This window comes from Palaemon carinicauda, chromosome 10 (genome assembly GCF_036898095.1).
Source record: "Palaemon carinicauda isolate YSFRI2023 chromosome 10, ASM3689809v2, whole genome shotgun sequence".
NCBI lineage: Eukaryota > Metazoa > Arthropoda > Malacostraca > Decapoda > Palaemonidae > Palaemon > Palaemon carinicauda.
Window position 1 is genome coordinate 128,451,214 of NC_090734.1, and position 14,158 is coordinate 128,465,371.

The window sequence follows — 14,158 nt, forward strand, 5'->3', positions numbered from 1 at the left end:
ATCGGTGAAACTTCAGAAGTTAAAACTTGCAGCAATGTTTTTATGATGGACAAGCAAACAAAATTTTTTTCAGTTTATATAAGACAGATTTAAGATATTTTATATTCTTTATTCATTAGCTCTCATAGTTTATTAATTTCCTTAATTTCTTTCCATCGGATAATAACAGACTAGGATTTGTATTCTTCTTGGAACAAAAGAAACTTCAATTACCTTAATTTAGAAGCCTGCTTACCAATGACTTTTTATAAGGTGGCCATAAAATACAAAGACTAGTTTTATCGGTTAGCCACACTAGGCAGATTTTCATTAGGAAAATTCCCATGTATAGTTATATGTATCTCAGTGTGTTAGCCATTTCATTATGGATTGCCAGGTCATGTTAAATGCAAGGTTATGCTCTGCATTGCAATGAGCTCAACTTTCTAGTATCAACTGGAATTTTCAACATATATTATAAATTACTGATATTGATAAAGTTAAATACAACCAGTACAGTAATTGGATCAAGAATAGATGAATAGACAAAATCAAAAGTTGCAAAGCATTACAGAAAACATCAGTCAACATGACTGACTTGTCTCAAATATGAATGGCTTACAGTACTTCTACAATACATAAGAGTAATAATCTTACACAATTTCAGTCATGGAATACAGATAATTTCCTCATATCTGTCCTTTCTTCCAATATGCAAATTTACAGATCATGAGAGAAATTCTGAAATGGCAGATATTTTCACTATAAAGTAAAACAGGAGAATTAAATTACCGCAATTCATCACTACTAGGACTTTATCATCGAGTAGAAAGACGAAAGATTTTAACATCAAACTGAGAAACTATGGCAACAATTCCAGTACTGTCCTCCTTAAGGAATAACATAAAAGCTAGAAAATCTAAACAATAACAACTAAGATTATCTTGACCAATCATAAATTACTTTCCTTGAGGATCGGTGCAGCCGAATGCTGAAACAATAATGATATAAAAATTAATTCAGTACATTAATATATGAATTGTAGCTTTCCTCTTAAAGTGAAAAAAAGTTACCATCCACTTCAGACGTGTGATGGTGGCCTAAATAAAATTCATAACTCTATGTATCATATGCATAGTTCATATTTCTTAGAAACTCAAAACATGATTGTGAAAATTACTTCTAATACAAAACAGCATGCAACAGTATTTTAAGAAGTTTTACCAAAATTCTATCTCCTTAATTTAAATATTAAAAGTTTTTGAACAAGTGCTTTCTTAATCGACAGACATTGAATCATCTTCATCCTTGTCTTGATCCTTATCCTTGTCTGCTTTCTTCTTTTCTTCCTCTTTCTTACTGCCTTCATCATTATTTTTCTTCTTGCCCAATGCCTGAGTTAAGCAAAAACAGAATTCATTCAAAGATGCATGTTTTATGATATACCAAAACAGTATAAGTAAAGCCATATGACCTGTACTAAAAACCACACATTTTCAAAATTATATTTCATAGGTACATACTAATGCTTTACAAATCCTTTATGTAAGTTATTGAGTCCCAAACCAAGTGAAAAGACCAAATTAACCTGAGAGAAAAATAGCTATCCTTGTTGGGTATTCATGGTGCCGTAAAAGCAAAACCTTAGCAATATAGATTTAACACCAAGCATACAGGATCAAGGAGTGATGTAGAGTGGAAGTGAAAAGTCATGGCTGTACCCTCATAATATTTAGACAAAACAAAGTTCATTTCATATCAGGGGATAATAATGTCTTTTGGAGACCATCTTTCATATTGCATTACTGTATATAATTTACTAAACCACTTTGTCAACAATACAAATTAAAAAAAAGAAGTATTAAAACTAAAAAGCATCAAACATATGCCCATACAGGGGCCACTACTTAATATGAGCATTGCATAGCTATTAGCAGTTATCAGATCAGTCAATCATGATAAAAAAAAATCACCCACACAGCAAGATGGATTGGGATATGTATTAGTTTAAAACAGTTAGAGATGGTGAAGGATTGGACTGGATTGGTGACAAGAAATTAGCAGACCTAGAATATGTAATTCGTTAATTTTTAATACTTTCAAGATGATTTTATCTCGTATTATGGCCAAAAATGTAATTTGGATTAGAATATGCTGATGATGCTGTCCTTATTAGCAGAACACCACAGGATTTGCAATGCTTGCTTACCAGAATGCATGAAATATCCCACGAGGTTGGGCTCACGATAAATAGAGGAGAGACAGAGAAGATGAGGATGAAGTATGCAATGGAAGATAAATATCATTGGAAGGAGAAAGGATTAATTAGGTAGAAACATTTAAATATTTAGGAACTATGATCTCGAATACTGAACAGGGTCTCTAGAATTAGAGTTCAGTGAAAGATTGGAAACAGCAAATCAGACAATGGCTAGGTTAATTAAGTAAAATTTGTAAATCAAATCGCCTGAAATTAAGAATAAAAAACAGACTATACATCAGTTCAATGAGATTGGTGTTACTATATGGACATGAGTCATGGAATGACAATGAAAATCTCCAATTGATTTAAAAGATTTGAGAACAAAGCCCTCAGAAGGATATTGGGAGTTAAATGGCAGGACAGGATTAGAAATGATACTATAAGAGATTACTCAAGTGCCATTTGTGGATGAGATCATGATGAGGGGTAGATGGAGGTGGTTTGAGCATGCACTTCCCAAGAGAGATTAGTTCACCAAACATTCAGCTGGGCTGCACAAGGCACTAGAAGAGTTGGAAGACCCAGGCCTACATGACTACGGACTAAGAAGCGTGAAGTAGGAGATGATGAATGGAGAAGTATTGAATTAAAAGCTCAAGATAGAGACGACTGGCGAAATCTGGCTGAAGCTCTTTGCGTCAATAGGCATAGGAGGAGATGATGATTAGTTTAAAAATATGAACAAATACATTACCCAACAATGTGGCTTCATTTAAAAAGACGGACAAATGCATAACCCAACATTGTGGGATCCAGTCTAATGAAGAGCACTTAGAATTATTCAGTGTGTCAGGAGTTGAAAGGTGTGTGGGTGTGTTATAAAGCATAGATATTTTCTGAGTTATGTATTGTAGAGTGATCTAGAGAGAGACAAGGCCCTTCTCACTTCATCAATCAAAGAACTGTACTGTGCTTTTAGTTCAATCAACAGAAAATCACAAATTTTTTAATCAGCTTTTATTTTTCTTTCATCAATTACTGCTTTTAGTTCAATTGTCATAATACAAAAATTTCTATAAATCAAATTATATTTTCCAATTCATACAAACAAGAAACCTTTCATAGAATATGACTTCAAACCTATAATTGGCTAATATTTTAAATGAGGTGGTAGTAGTACTAGGTGGCTGATAACATAACCTTCACATTGACTTTAATCTATGACTTACGAGGTGGTTGAGGCAAGCAGTGTAACATAAAAATCCCAAGTTTGTATGGTTAGGAAAATTACAAATTGATTAAAATTGTTTTGTTACTGCACATAACTTGAACCAACTTTTACTAGTAGACTTCTCCTCAGGAGGGAGAAAGTCCTTAAAACCAATCTGGTTGGTTTACTGACTCGGGAAGTGTCAAAGCACCTTGCTCCTGTGGAAAAAGTGATGACTCTGTCAAAATCCTAGCTATAGTCAATTCTTTTTATTGAGGCAGATTTGCAGAGGTACCCTTTTGGCTTGGAAAAGTTTCCTGCTATCTGTTTGGTTAGAATTACAATCAGTGATCAGGAAACTTTTCCGAGCTAAAAGGGCACCCCTGCGAGTCGGTGCAAATCTGCCTCACTAAAGAGAATTGACTATAACTACCAAAGCATAAAAATGCTGTGGTGTTAGACCAAGTCCCTACTGGGAGACTGGTAGGCTGTGGTGGAAGAACCTATACGCAAGGTTATTTTGTCAATGTGTAGTCATTATGAGAAATGGATTGCATTCATTTCATCCATCTGTCCCCTCATCTAGGAGGTTGGGGGAAATACTTAAATAGAGAACAGGTCTGTAAAGAAATACAGTAGTACTCTGTCAAGAGGCTCTCATGCATCTAGCACCTGATCCACCATACAGTACAGAACTGTATAATGGAGCGACTACTCCACCCCAAAGGAGTAAAAGGAAGAGAACAGGAAGACATTCTGCCTCTCTTTCTAGAATTGTCACGTGCTATCTTAGATGAGATGCTACTTGTCCTGTAAAGTGGTTAGGTTCATAACACAACTTGTTGAGTAGCAACTGCATAAACAAGTTTGTAAATGCTTGCGGGAAAGTATCAGGACACACTGCTTGTAAACCCCCCCCCCCACACACACACACACACACACACACAGAGAGAGAGAGAGAGAGAGAGAGAGAGAGAGAGAGAGATTCTATCTTGTTTCTTTTCCTCTTGTTTTATTAAAGTTTTTATAGTTTATATATGATAGATCTAATTTAATGTTGTTAATGATCTTAAAATATTTTATTTTGAATGTTATTACTTCTCATGTAGTTTATTTATTTCCTTGTTTCCTTTCCTCATTGAGCTATTTTTCCCTGGTAGAGCCTTTGGGCTTATAGCATCATGCTTTTCCAACTAATGTTGTAGCTCAGCTAGTAATAATATCTACCTCGCAAATTGAAAGCACACTAGTATCTTCCCCGAGGTGAAAATTCTCGGTACTGCACTCACTCCCACGGGAAAGAATTGGTAAGAGCCACAGTTAATTGACGCCTATTGACAGGTCCTCCTAAACTTTTTCGATAACATCACGTCAACGTTTTATTAAAGAATCCTTCCTCCCCTTGGACAATCACCAGCCAGCGAATGGGAACAGGGTAATTGAATGCCTGTCCTTGGTTGGAGAGGATCCTTGATGACAACCGCGTAAGCATGATGTAGCATCTCGATGCTAACCAAGTTGGAAGACCTTGCCGTCCGGGGAAACTCTCAGCAATTGGTCTCTGATGGTGGGAAGATCTAGATTAGGAGTAGAACTGGCGCATAGGAAGACATCTAGCGATGGTGTTACCAAGGCATTTCGGTAACATCACGAGTAAGAGAATGACCAGGGTGGCTGCTCATATACTGACCACCAGCAGTGCTAGTGCTCGTAGCAGGTCCGTGAGCTCCTATACCTTATATTGAAAACCCTTCCCAAAAGTTTGGGTTTTGTACACCGCTGCTCCCCTCACGAAACAATACAGAGAAATTGCTCAAAATCTCAAAAGACACTGTCAGATCAGTCGTCCTGTGATTTGTTGAAATATTCCTCCAATTCTTTGTGGTAGGCATACTGGGAAGGAACAGGTACAGGTAAAGTAGTTTTCTGGTGACTCGAATATAACAATCACCTGATGAACGAGAGTAAGTTACTAGCATGTGGTTCCTAATAGTGGCTGCAATTGCATGGTTCCTAATCACGGCACGTAGCAGATCCCATGGGAAATAAGGATTGTGGAGAACAAGCACAAGGAGACTTGCCATTCCTAAAGAGAACAAACTCAGAACTTTTCTGTGAAGACAAATCACAAAGAGAAAAAGCCTGAGGAAACCTCAGATCTTGTGAATGGAAGATCTCATAGTCCGTACATGTAATGAAAACAATCATAGGTTCCTCAAACCTGTAACACAAGTTTTTTTAAAGTATTTTTAAGCTATACAAACCAGAATCCTTTGAATCTAATTAGCAGTTAAGTAACAGGCGAGATCGATGGCAAGAAACACCGCCCTATTACCTGTCAGCTCAGGACGGACAGAGTGATGAAGGGTGACAAAGTTCTTCAACACAGTCAATGGAAAGAGTACATGGGGCACCAGAGGGCTCTGCACCTCTAATTGGTCTGGCTATCACAACTACAGTGCTGGTCATGCAGTCTTTGATAGTGGGCTGTGGGCCCAACCCAGAGAGATATCATTCAGCATCCTACAAGACTTCTTATGATTGGCCTGTACTTCTCCAAAGAGTAGGGAGTTAATAACCCTTTTGTCTTTACAAAGCACTTCACAGCACCTGACAACTGATCAGGCAATGAGACTACTTGGAGGGTGGCTGTGGAAGAAGCCTTCATGCTATACAGAGACTGAGAAGTATGTGCCCTCTATACAAGTTACTCCAAAGGAAGGCTGCTGCTATTCCAGAAAATTAGGTTTACCAAAAGAGGTAACAGCACAGAAGACACTGGCATGTAGAACCTTTGCTGCCTCGAAAGTGTGGGTGGATGGGGGGAGGATCTTGTGGACTGACTGGACACGAGAGTTCATATGGTCTGACTATGGCAGCTACATAAAAGGTCACAATCTTTGAGCAGCACCAAATCGCCGATCAATGGCCCAATACTACCTAAAGTTGGAGCCATAATAACCACACAATTGCTTTCATTCACAATCACAAGTAAGTGTAAGAACCTCCAACCTCAACAAACGAACACACACACTTCAGGATCTCTGCTTCTGTTAGTACTAGGCCAAGGGCCGGTGCTTTTAGAACAAGAGAATTCCAAGCGCTCTCGTCCCTTGGCAAGGGTTGACAGCTTGGCAGGCTGGTCATGAGTTCTATCTCTTCATCATGAATACATGTAGTCTGTCCTAAAGATGGAACCTGCAATGTTCTCAGGGGGCCAATGGTGGAGAGGAAAACTTGGAGAACTGGCCCATCACCCACCGATCCATGGACTTTGGTTGTGCAATGTCGTTAAGACATGCCACCATCTACATTTGGAGTTTCAAAGTACACACAATAGGCAAGGGAGGAGCTACCCCTTGTCCAAGTAAAAAAAAACTGATGGAGATTGGTGAGTCCCTTGCAACATATGGCTGATGGAAAGAGTCTACAGGCCCCCACGGAGCCCTACATTTCTGATCAGTCTGGCTTACGAAGTAACAGTGCTAGTCACCCAGTCTTTCTAGCCACACCATAACCCCCACCCCCTCAGGACTGGGAGACACCTCTCAATAGATTTTTCCCAGCTAAGGTTATTTCTTCTACTACTTCAAGAGAGGTGTCAATATCCGAATAAGAGGAGGAGGAGGAGGAAGAGTTGCAAGAGAAGGAGCTAACTTGCATCTTTCTCTTACAACCTTTCCTCTCGGGCTCAGCGAATAGATGACAATACTCGCACACAGGGAGTAACCACAGGGGTTGCTCAGACAGGAACCACAACAATGGGGGTCACTGTCACAGATAAAGCTAGAGGCACTCCCACTGGCATTAGTAACACATACACTAGCCTTTAGAAATGTATCACAGGGGATGGGGTTCCCAGGAATGGGATTGGGAGCCACAAGCCCTAGAGATTACAAGCATAAAAGTGATAATACATGGGTAATAGGTTCTTAGTGGTCACAACTAAAGTCACTAGCAATGGTATCACTCCTGGTTTCACTAGCACTGGGAACATCAGGGATCAAGTAGCTTTGGCTACCAGCTTCCTTATGAAAGACATCGAGGCCTATCTGCAAGACCTTCAACCATAAAGCTTCCAGCACTGCTGTAATGCAGGAATCACTGGAGGAACCCAACACGTCACCTAACCCTGAAAAAACTTGCTGACGTACATCCAAGCTCTTCTGCCTTCTGACACATACTCCTCACGAAATGAGCCAGGGGTATATACACAGAAGCTCAGGCAGCCTGCCATGTCGAAGGGGAGATAAAAGTGCTAAAGAGCTTCTTCAGCATTGCAAAAGATGACACCGAAGAGTACTTACCCTTCCTCCTGTCCCTCAAAGCAAAGGCTTGCCACTGAACGGGAGGCCCTGATATACACTTAGCACATGAGGATGATTGTGAACAATCATGCTCTTTACAAGAAGCGGTGAGAGAGAGAAAGAGAGAGAGAGCAGACCATCACCAGTTTTAGCAAACAGATTACACCGTTCATCCTTTCCCCCACATTTACAAATACTGTATACTGCTGCATTTCATTTAAAATGAGGGCAAAACCAACAATCAATCATTCAAACTGCAAAAGAGAAAAGGATGAAACAGCCTTTGGATAAGATGGAAACGGTACCGGTACAGCTGTATTCATTATGATCAAAGCCAAAGGTGAAGTCCTGTAACAGGGATGTGCGCACACTCACCACCTGTCATTAACTACCTCATTAACAATTTCAAAATCCGTTACAGCTCATGGTTTACCAAGCCCATATGTGTGGAAAATTATAACACAAAGTGAGTCTACCTAGTCTTTAAATCATTTCATCATCTCCTCCTACACCTATTGACGCAAAGGGCCTTGGTTAGATTTCGCCAGTCGTCTATCTTGAGCTTTTAATTCAATACTTCTCAACTCATCATCTCCTACTTCGCACTCCATAGTCCTCGGCCATGTAGTTCTGGGTCTTCCAACTCTTCTAGTGCCTTGTGGAGCCCAGCTGAATATTTGGTGAACTAATCTCGCTTATATATGGAAAAATATTGTCATATGGGGGTATCGACAGAAAGATTGTATCTCCCTTCCTACCCTCCAATTCCCAGATCAGATGAATATGTAAGGATGATGAGAAAACTTTCCTTCGAGAGGAAAGGCTGCTAGGATGGCCCGTCCCTCTCACTCTTGACAATGGGGAAGAGAAGGGAACAACCCCTCTACAAAAATTCTCTCGTATCCACATATTCATTCCTGTATGTGAGGATACTATGCTACTTCACAGGTTATCAATCGATCACATAAAATAGTCATTTTGTTAAACATTAGGTTATAATACTGCTACAAAGATCAATGATCTATATAGCTCTTGTAACTAATGAATCCCCCTTTAGTCTAACCCAACCAAGGTTAGAACTAGTACTCGTATATCAATTAATGAATACATTACTTGGGTCAAGGAATCATCTAAAATTATAAACCAAAGAACTATTTGCATTTACTCGCAACTGTACCAAGTAACCATTCATATTTTGCCTAGAAAAGGCCCCAACCAGGCTCTGCTAGTCTACCCATAATTATAGTTTAACAATAAGTCTTGGCTAAAATTCCTCTTTAGTTTCATAACCCTACTGTATACTGTACATTCGAAAGCTTGCCTAAATTTATGAAAAGGGGAAAGTTATTACACTAGGCAAACTAAAATCGTAAAAATTAATCCGAATTCACTAATCTACTAGAAGAGGATGTCAAATTTTGACACTGGGATGGGTGGACAGATAAACCCCACCGGTGTTTACAAGAAACCAGCATAACTGCTAATAACACCATACAAATCAGAATACACACAATTATTCAATTGCTAGCACATTTAACCAAAATTTCCAATCATATTTTCTGGGGTCTTTTCCATTTCGAACAAATACTCAGAGGCATTCTAGTTGTTATTGCGATGAACAAAAAGATTGTGGATGGGTGCAAAATGATGCGCTGATAGCAGTCTCCAACCAAGATGATGGTTTTTTATAGATGTGATGATGAAAGAGGTGTTGTGTCGTGTTCTATCAAGCCTGAACTCGAAGATCTTCCTTATACACACTGAGTCTGTGCTTTGCACATTGATACACTGCCCCTATAACAAGGGAGGCAACACTTCTTTGGTATCTATGTCATATTAGATTCCTTGTTATATCATTTTCCCCCAATAGCCCTTGGAGACCACATAACACATTAGCCCCCACAAAATTCCTAATTGTGCAACAGTTTGTACCTAGCAAAATTACAAAATCTTTTAGATTCAATAGAGACTACTGAAAGAGTATTTTGTCCCATACATTACTCAAGGGTAAAAAACATAAGAAGTAACAATGTCCAGCAAAATTATAAGGCCAAAACTAAGATCAAAATTTTATACTAACCTTAATGAATGCTTCCATATCACAAGATGAAGCAGCTAGAACAGCATCTTCACCTAAACCAAACTGGTTAATGAGAGGGCCCAGCTGGCCAGACTGCAATGCACTGCTGAATAAACTGACAGCTTGCTGGAACTGAGGAGACGTCACTGTTCCACGCAGCTGCTCAGTTGGAGGAAGCTCGTCAGCAGTAGCAGGTAGGTAAGGTTTGAGGGCATTCACAAAATTTTCATTGGTTAGAATGGGTTGAAGAGCCTCTGCAGTCATGGCTGAGCTGAGGTCCACTGGTAATCTAGGAGAACCTGATGCATCAGGAGGAACAGAGATTCCTGAGAGAATATTCTGCAAATCAGACAGCTGGATAGGATGAACGCTTCCAGCAGCTGGTGTAGTACTGCTGCTTTCATTGCCACTCCCAGCCCTGGTAGAATCTTGGGCAGGAGTTGGAGCTGGTGTTGGTGTGGTAGTAGCTGCAGGCGTGGTTGAAGCTGTAGTTGTTGCTGAGGTGCTATTACTGCCGCTGCTACCATGACTGCCACCACTTCCACCTGATCCAGGTCCAAGCAAATTGGCTAAACTAGACATTCCACTTCCTAGTATTTGCATCAGTTGCTGTTGGCTAATATTGCCAAATAAATTCTGGATATCAGAGTCCCTGAGGTTAGATATGTCATTGCTCAAAACTTGGTTGGGGGTTGACCCCGTTGATCTCTGAGACCCTGGGGCAGGGGGGTTATTGATCAACTCATTAACTTTACGTGACTGTTCGTCGTCTTTGTCAGTTTTCGGTTCCTGGAAAAAGATGATAGAGTTAAGTTTGGAGAAAATAACACAAAATTTAAACCCTAAAACAATATACACTTAGAGAAAAGTGGGTAATGTCCCAGCTCCAAACAAACAACTCTTACAATAATGTTTATTAATATAAAAACAAAAGAAATATCACACAACTGATGTTCAATAATGGTAGGCTCAAGTGATGGATGATAGAAGGACCTATAAAATTACTTCTGAAGACGAAAGAGACACCAACTTAGTTTTGTTCCATCAATTTTAGCATTAAATGAGCCATTCAATTACTTTTTACAAAGTATCTGCTGTAATCCCCTAAAAACCTAATATACACAAGCTTATGCAACACACTAGTCTCACATGACTGCTTACCTGCATCCAGAAAAAGAGCTTTCTACTTGAGGACTTGAATTTTAAGACATAAACTCTACCCGTGGTGCACTGAGTTACTTTCTTGTATTCACAGTCATCAGGAAAGATGATTAGGTCCTGGAAGTATAAAAAACATTATAGATGAAATCTTAGGGTTGCATTAATAAGTTTTAAGAGATTATTGAAAACATTCTCCAATCAAAATTAAAAATGATAACTGCAAGGCACAATCTAAAAAAAAAAATTAATTCCAGCATACTAGAATTATATAGGAAAGTGTAAAATAAACTCACTTCCTCGACTGTTCCTGTACTCCTGTCCTTCCAGCAAAAGTGCATAAGAGAATCATCAGCCTGGTACAAGTACACCTGCCCCTTTCTCTTATCTGGATGGACCATCTGACCTTTAGTGTACATTTTTCCAGCCTGTAATAATAAAGAAAAGCCTTTTATTTAGATATATATTGCACTTTTACTAATGGTTTACTGCAAATTATGCCTGTAAACCCTGTATCAGTCACACTGATTTTGAAAAATCCTACAAAATCTAATATTCCCCTGAGACCTTAGTACTGTCCCTAAGCATTATAACTTTACATAGATGGAAGTCCAGTATATCCCTCGGCCTGCCAATGCAAGAACCCGTGCTAGAGGTGTTGATAGTTACTGGCGGGTGGTAGGAGACCCCAACCTCACTTAGGTAGTACACCAATAAGCCACTTTCATCTTCACCTAGGGATTGTGAGGTGGTTGAGGCGCAAAGTGTAACTTACAGGATTCAGGTTCGAATAGTTTGTACAAGTAAGAATTACTTTACAAAATATGACTTGTACCTACACAATTATAAACCCTCACCCTTTATTAGGAGACTTAACCTTAGGGAGTACTGTAGAAAGTTCCTGTAACCAAATTGATTGGTTTAAAACCCCTGGATGTGTTACAGGTTCTCAGGTGATAAGCTAGGTTTCTGTTTTACACAAGACAGTTACATAAGAACTTATCCTTATAGAATACACTGTCTGAAATGTATGGCTATTAAAAGTAATGAGTTTACATTCTTATCCCTTCTCCCCCTCCCAAGGAGAAAGGAGGACATACTTTTATCTGTACAATAGCATAGTAGCTCAGTATGGTGGCTTACCTACATCAGAGTACACTCCAGGGAATAACGGCCTGACCATGGAAGAGTAAGCAAGATGTCACAACTGCTATCTTAGAAGAGATGCCTCTAGTCCTGTGAGGAGGCTAGGTACAATACACTAGCTGTTGAACAGCTACCATAGGTCCTAAGGAGAGAGTGTCAAAGGACTTGATGGTATATTCCTTCAGGTAGTGGGACTGTGAAGGTCATCTCTGGAACCTTCTTCCTGAAGAAATAGCGGAACTTCACCGATATCTGTGTGCATGACATGGCATCTCAGTACTTGTACGAGTGCAGAGATCATAATTGAGAGACCATCAGCTCAGCATTTCGAGGGCATCAATAATGGAAAATTCAAGTAACGGATTGGAATAAGCGTGGGAAGATCTAAATTAAGGAACAGTATCAGCGAGTTGAAAGATCTCATTTGATGACGTCACTAAAGTGTACCGGAAATATCCCAGGGCAGGAACAGGACAAGAGCTTCTGCCAATGTTCCGACCAGCAGTGTTCGTGCTTGGTCTCCTGGGAGTTGGAGTTTTGGTACAGCACTGTTCCTCCCACGAAACCATGCAGAAAGAATGGCGAGAGACTACACCAAATCGGTTATACTGTGCTTCAGCGATTCCTTCCTCTTCCTCTTCTATGGTAGGAGAGTTGGGAAAGAACAGATAATGGGAGCAATTGAACTAGTTCCCTTGTATATCAAAGTTAATGGGTCCTTGAGCCATGTATAAACTTTGATCATTGTTGCAGATCATAAGAATCCCGATCTGTAACCGATATCATGTTTCCCAATTGACATACTGTACAGTATACGAATATAGAGTTCCCGATCATGATAGGCGATCATAAGAGTTCCCAGTCACAGTACACATTCGTATATTTTTCAATCCCAGGTTACTCTTCCATCCTATTGTGTAATGGAAGAGCAAAGACGAAAATGAAGCCAGAAGCTACGAGACCCAAAGTCTCTACAGAAATTACGTGCAGTGTCCGATCGCATAGCAATGAACAAGCACAGGAAATGCACAAATCTCTTAACCAAATGTATTTTTGGGGAAATAAGCATCTTCTGTACATAACCACAGAGAAAGTACATTGAACAGTACAGTATATGAGAGAGAGAGAGAGAGAGAGAGAGAGAGAGAGAGAGAGAGAGAGAGAGAGGAGAGGAGAGAGAGAGAGAGAGAGAGAGAGAGAATCATACAAGACCAAGAGCTAGCAACAGGCTCTTGAAAGCAAGTGAGGTGATGCGCGATCGTAAGGAGATGAGGTGATATTCACAAAGGAGTGCGCTTTTGCAAGCAGGTGGGGTGGTGCAAGATCACAAACAGGTTAGGTGGCGCGATTACCAGTAGGTTAAAGGTATGAACGATTGCAAACGAGATAGTGATCCCGTAGATGCGAGCAATTGCAAACAGCTGAGGTGAAAGCAGCATGTAATCAGATGCAGTAGTACTCAAGTAGGAAAGATGGTGCTCCTAGAAGCACGTAAACACAAAGTACTGTCGCCATGCTAATGTGTAGTACTGTAGTGTGTTACTGGGTGTGAGCAAAATAGCTACTAATCTCACCATCCTTTTCTTCTTCCTTAGTGAAGGATTGGGCAACACTGTCTCTCCCACAGGGAGAAAAACATTAGGAATGACTTACAAAATATAACAGTAATCGTCCAACTGGGTAAAAAGAATGGCGGTGCCCTTTTTCTACAGACCAGCAGTGTGCATCAAGTCTGATGAATGCATGGATCCACCCTTGGCAACAGATGAAGGTGCTGCATATGTGAAGGAATAAGTTGAAGTTCTCCTTCTATTGATGGCAACAAATGAGGTTTCATTCTTAAGTTACAATGACCTCATCGTCACTACTGCACACTAGCGAGGGAATAAATAGCAACAGGAATGCCCTTAACACAAACAAAAGTGTATATCGCCAGGTTACAAAGGAACTGTGAGTCAGCTACAGTCATTGGGGAAACTGCAAATTCTTTTGTCACCCTTAAATTCCCTCATTCACAACAAACTGCTAACCATAAACTAGAAGAAAAAACAAAGACAAAACAGCCATCTGATGGA

At 39.8% G+C, this 14,158-nt stretch overlaps 1 protein-coding gene across 1 annotated transcript in view; it reads right to left on the reverse strand.

The window, feature by feature from the left end:
• Positions 1 to 776: 776 nt before the first annotated feature.
• Rpn13 (regulatory particle non-ATPase 13) overlaps positions 777 to 14,158 on the reverse strand; it is a 30,756-nt gene continuing 17,374 nt past the window's right edge. The window contains exons 2-5 of the mRNA XM_068381828.1: positions 11,234 to 11,365; positions 10,941 to 11,057; positions 9,780 to 10,568; positions 777 to 1,373 (exon numbers count right to left, since the gene is read on the reverse strand). Of these exons, the coding sequence (XP_068237929.1) occupies positions 1,257 to 1,373; positions 9,780 to 10,568; positions 10,941 to 11,057; positions 11,234 to 11,365 (1,155 nt within the window). The 3' untranslated portion in view covers positions 777 to 1,256. The remainder of the gene's footprint in view (positions 1,374 to 9,779; positions 10,569 to 10,940; positions 11,058 to 11,233; positions 11,366 to 14,158) is intronic.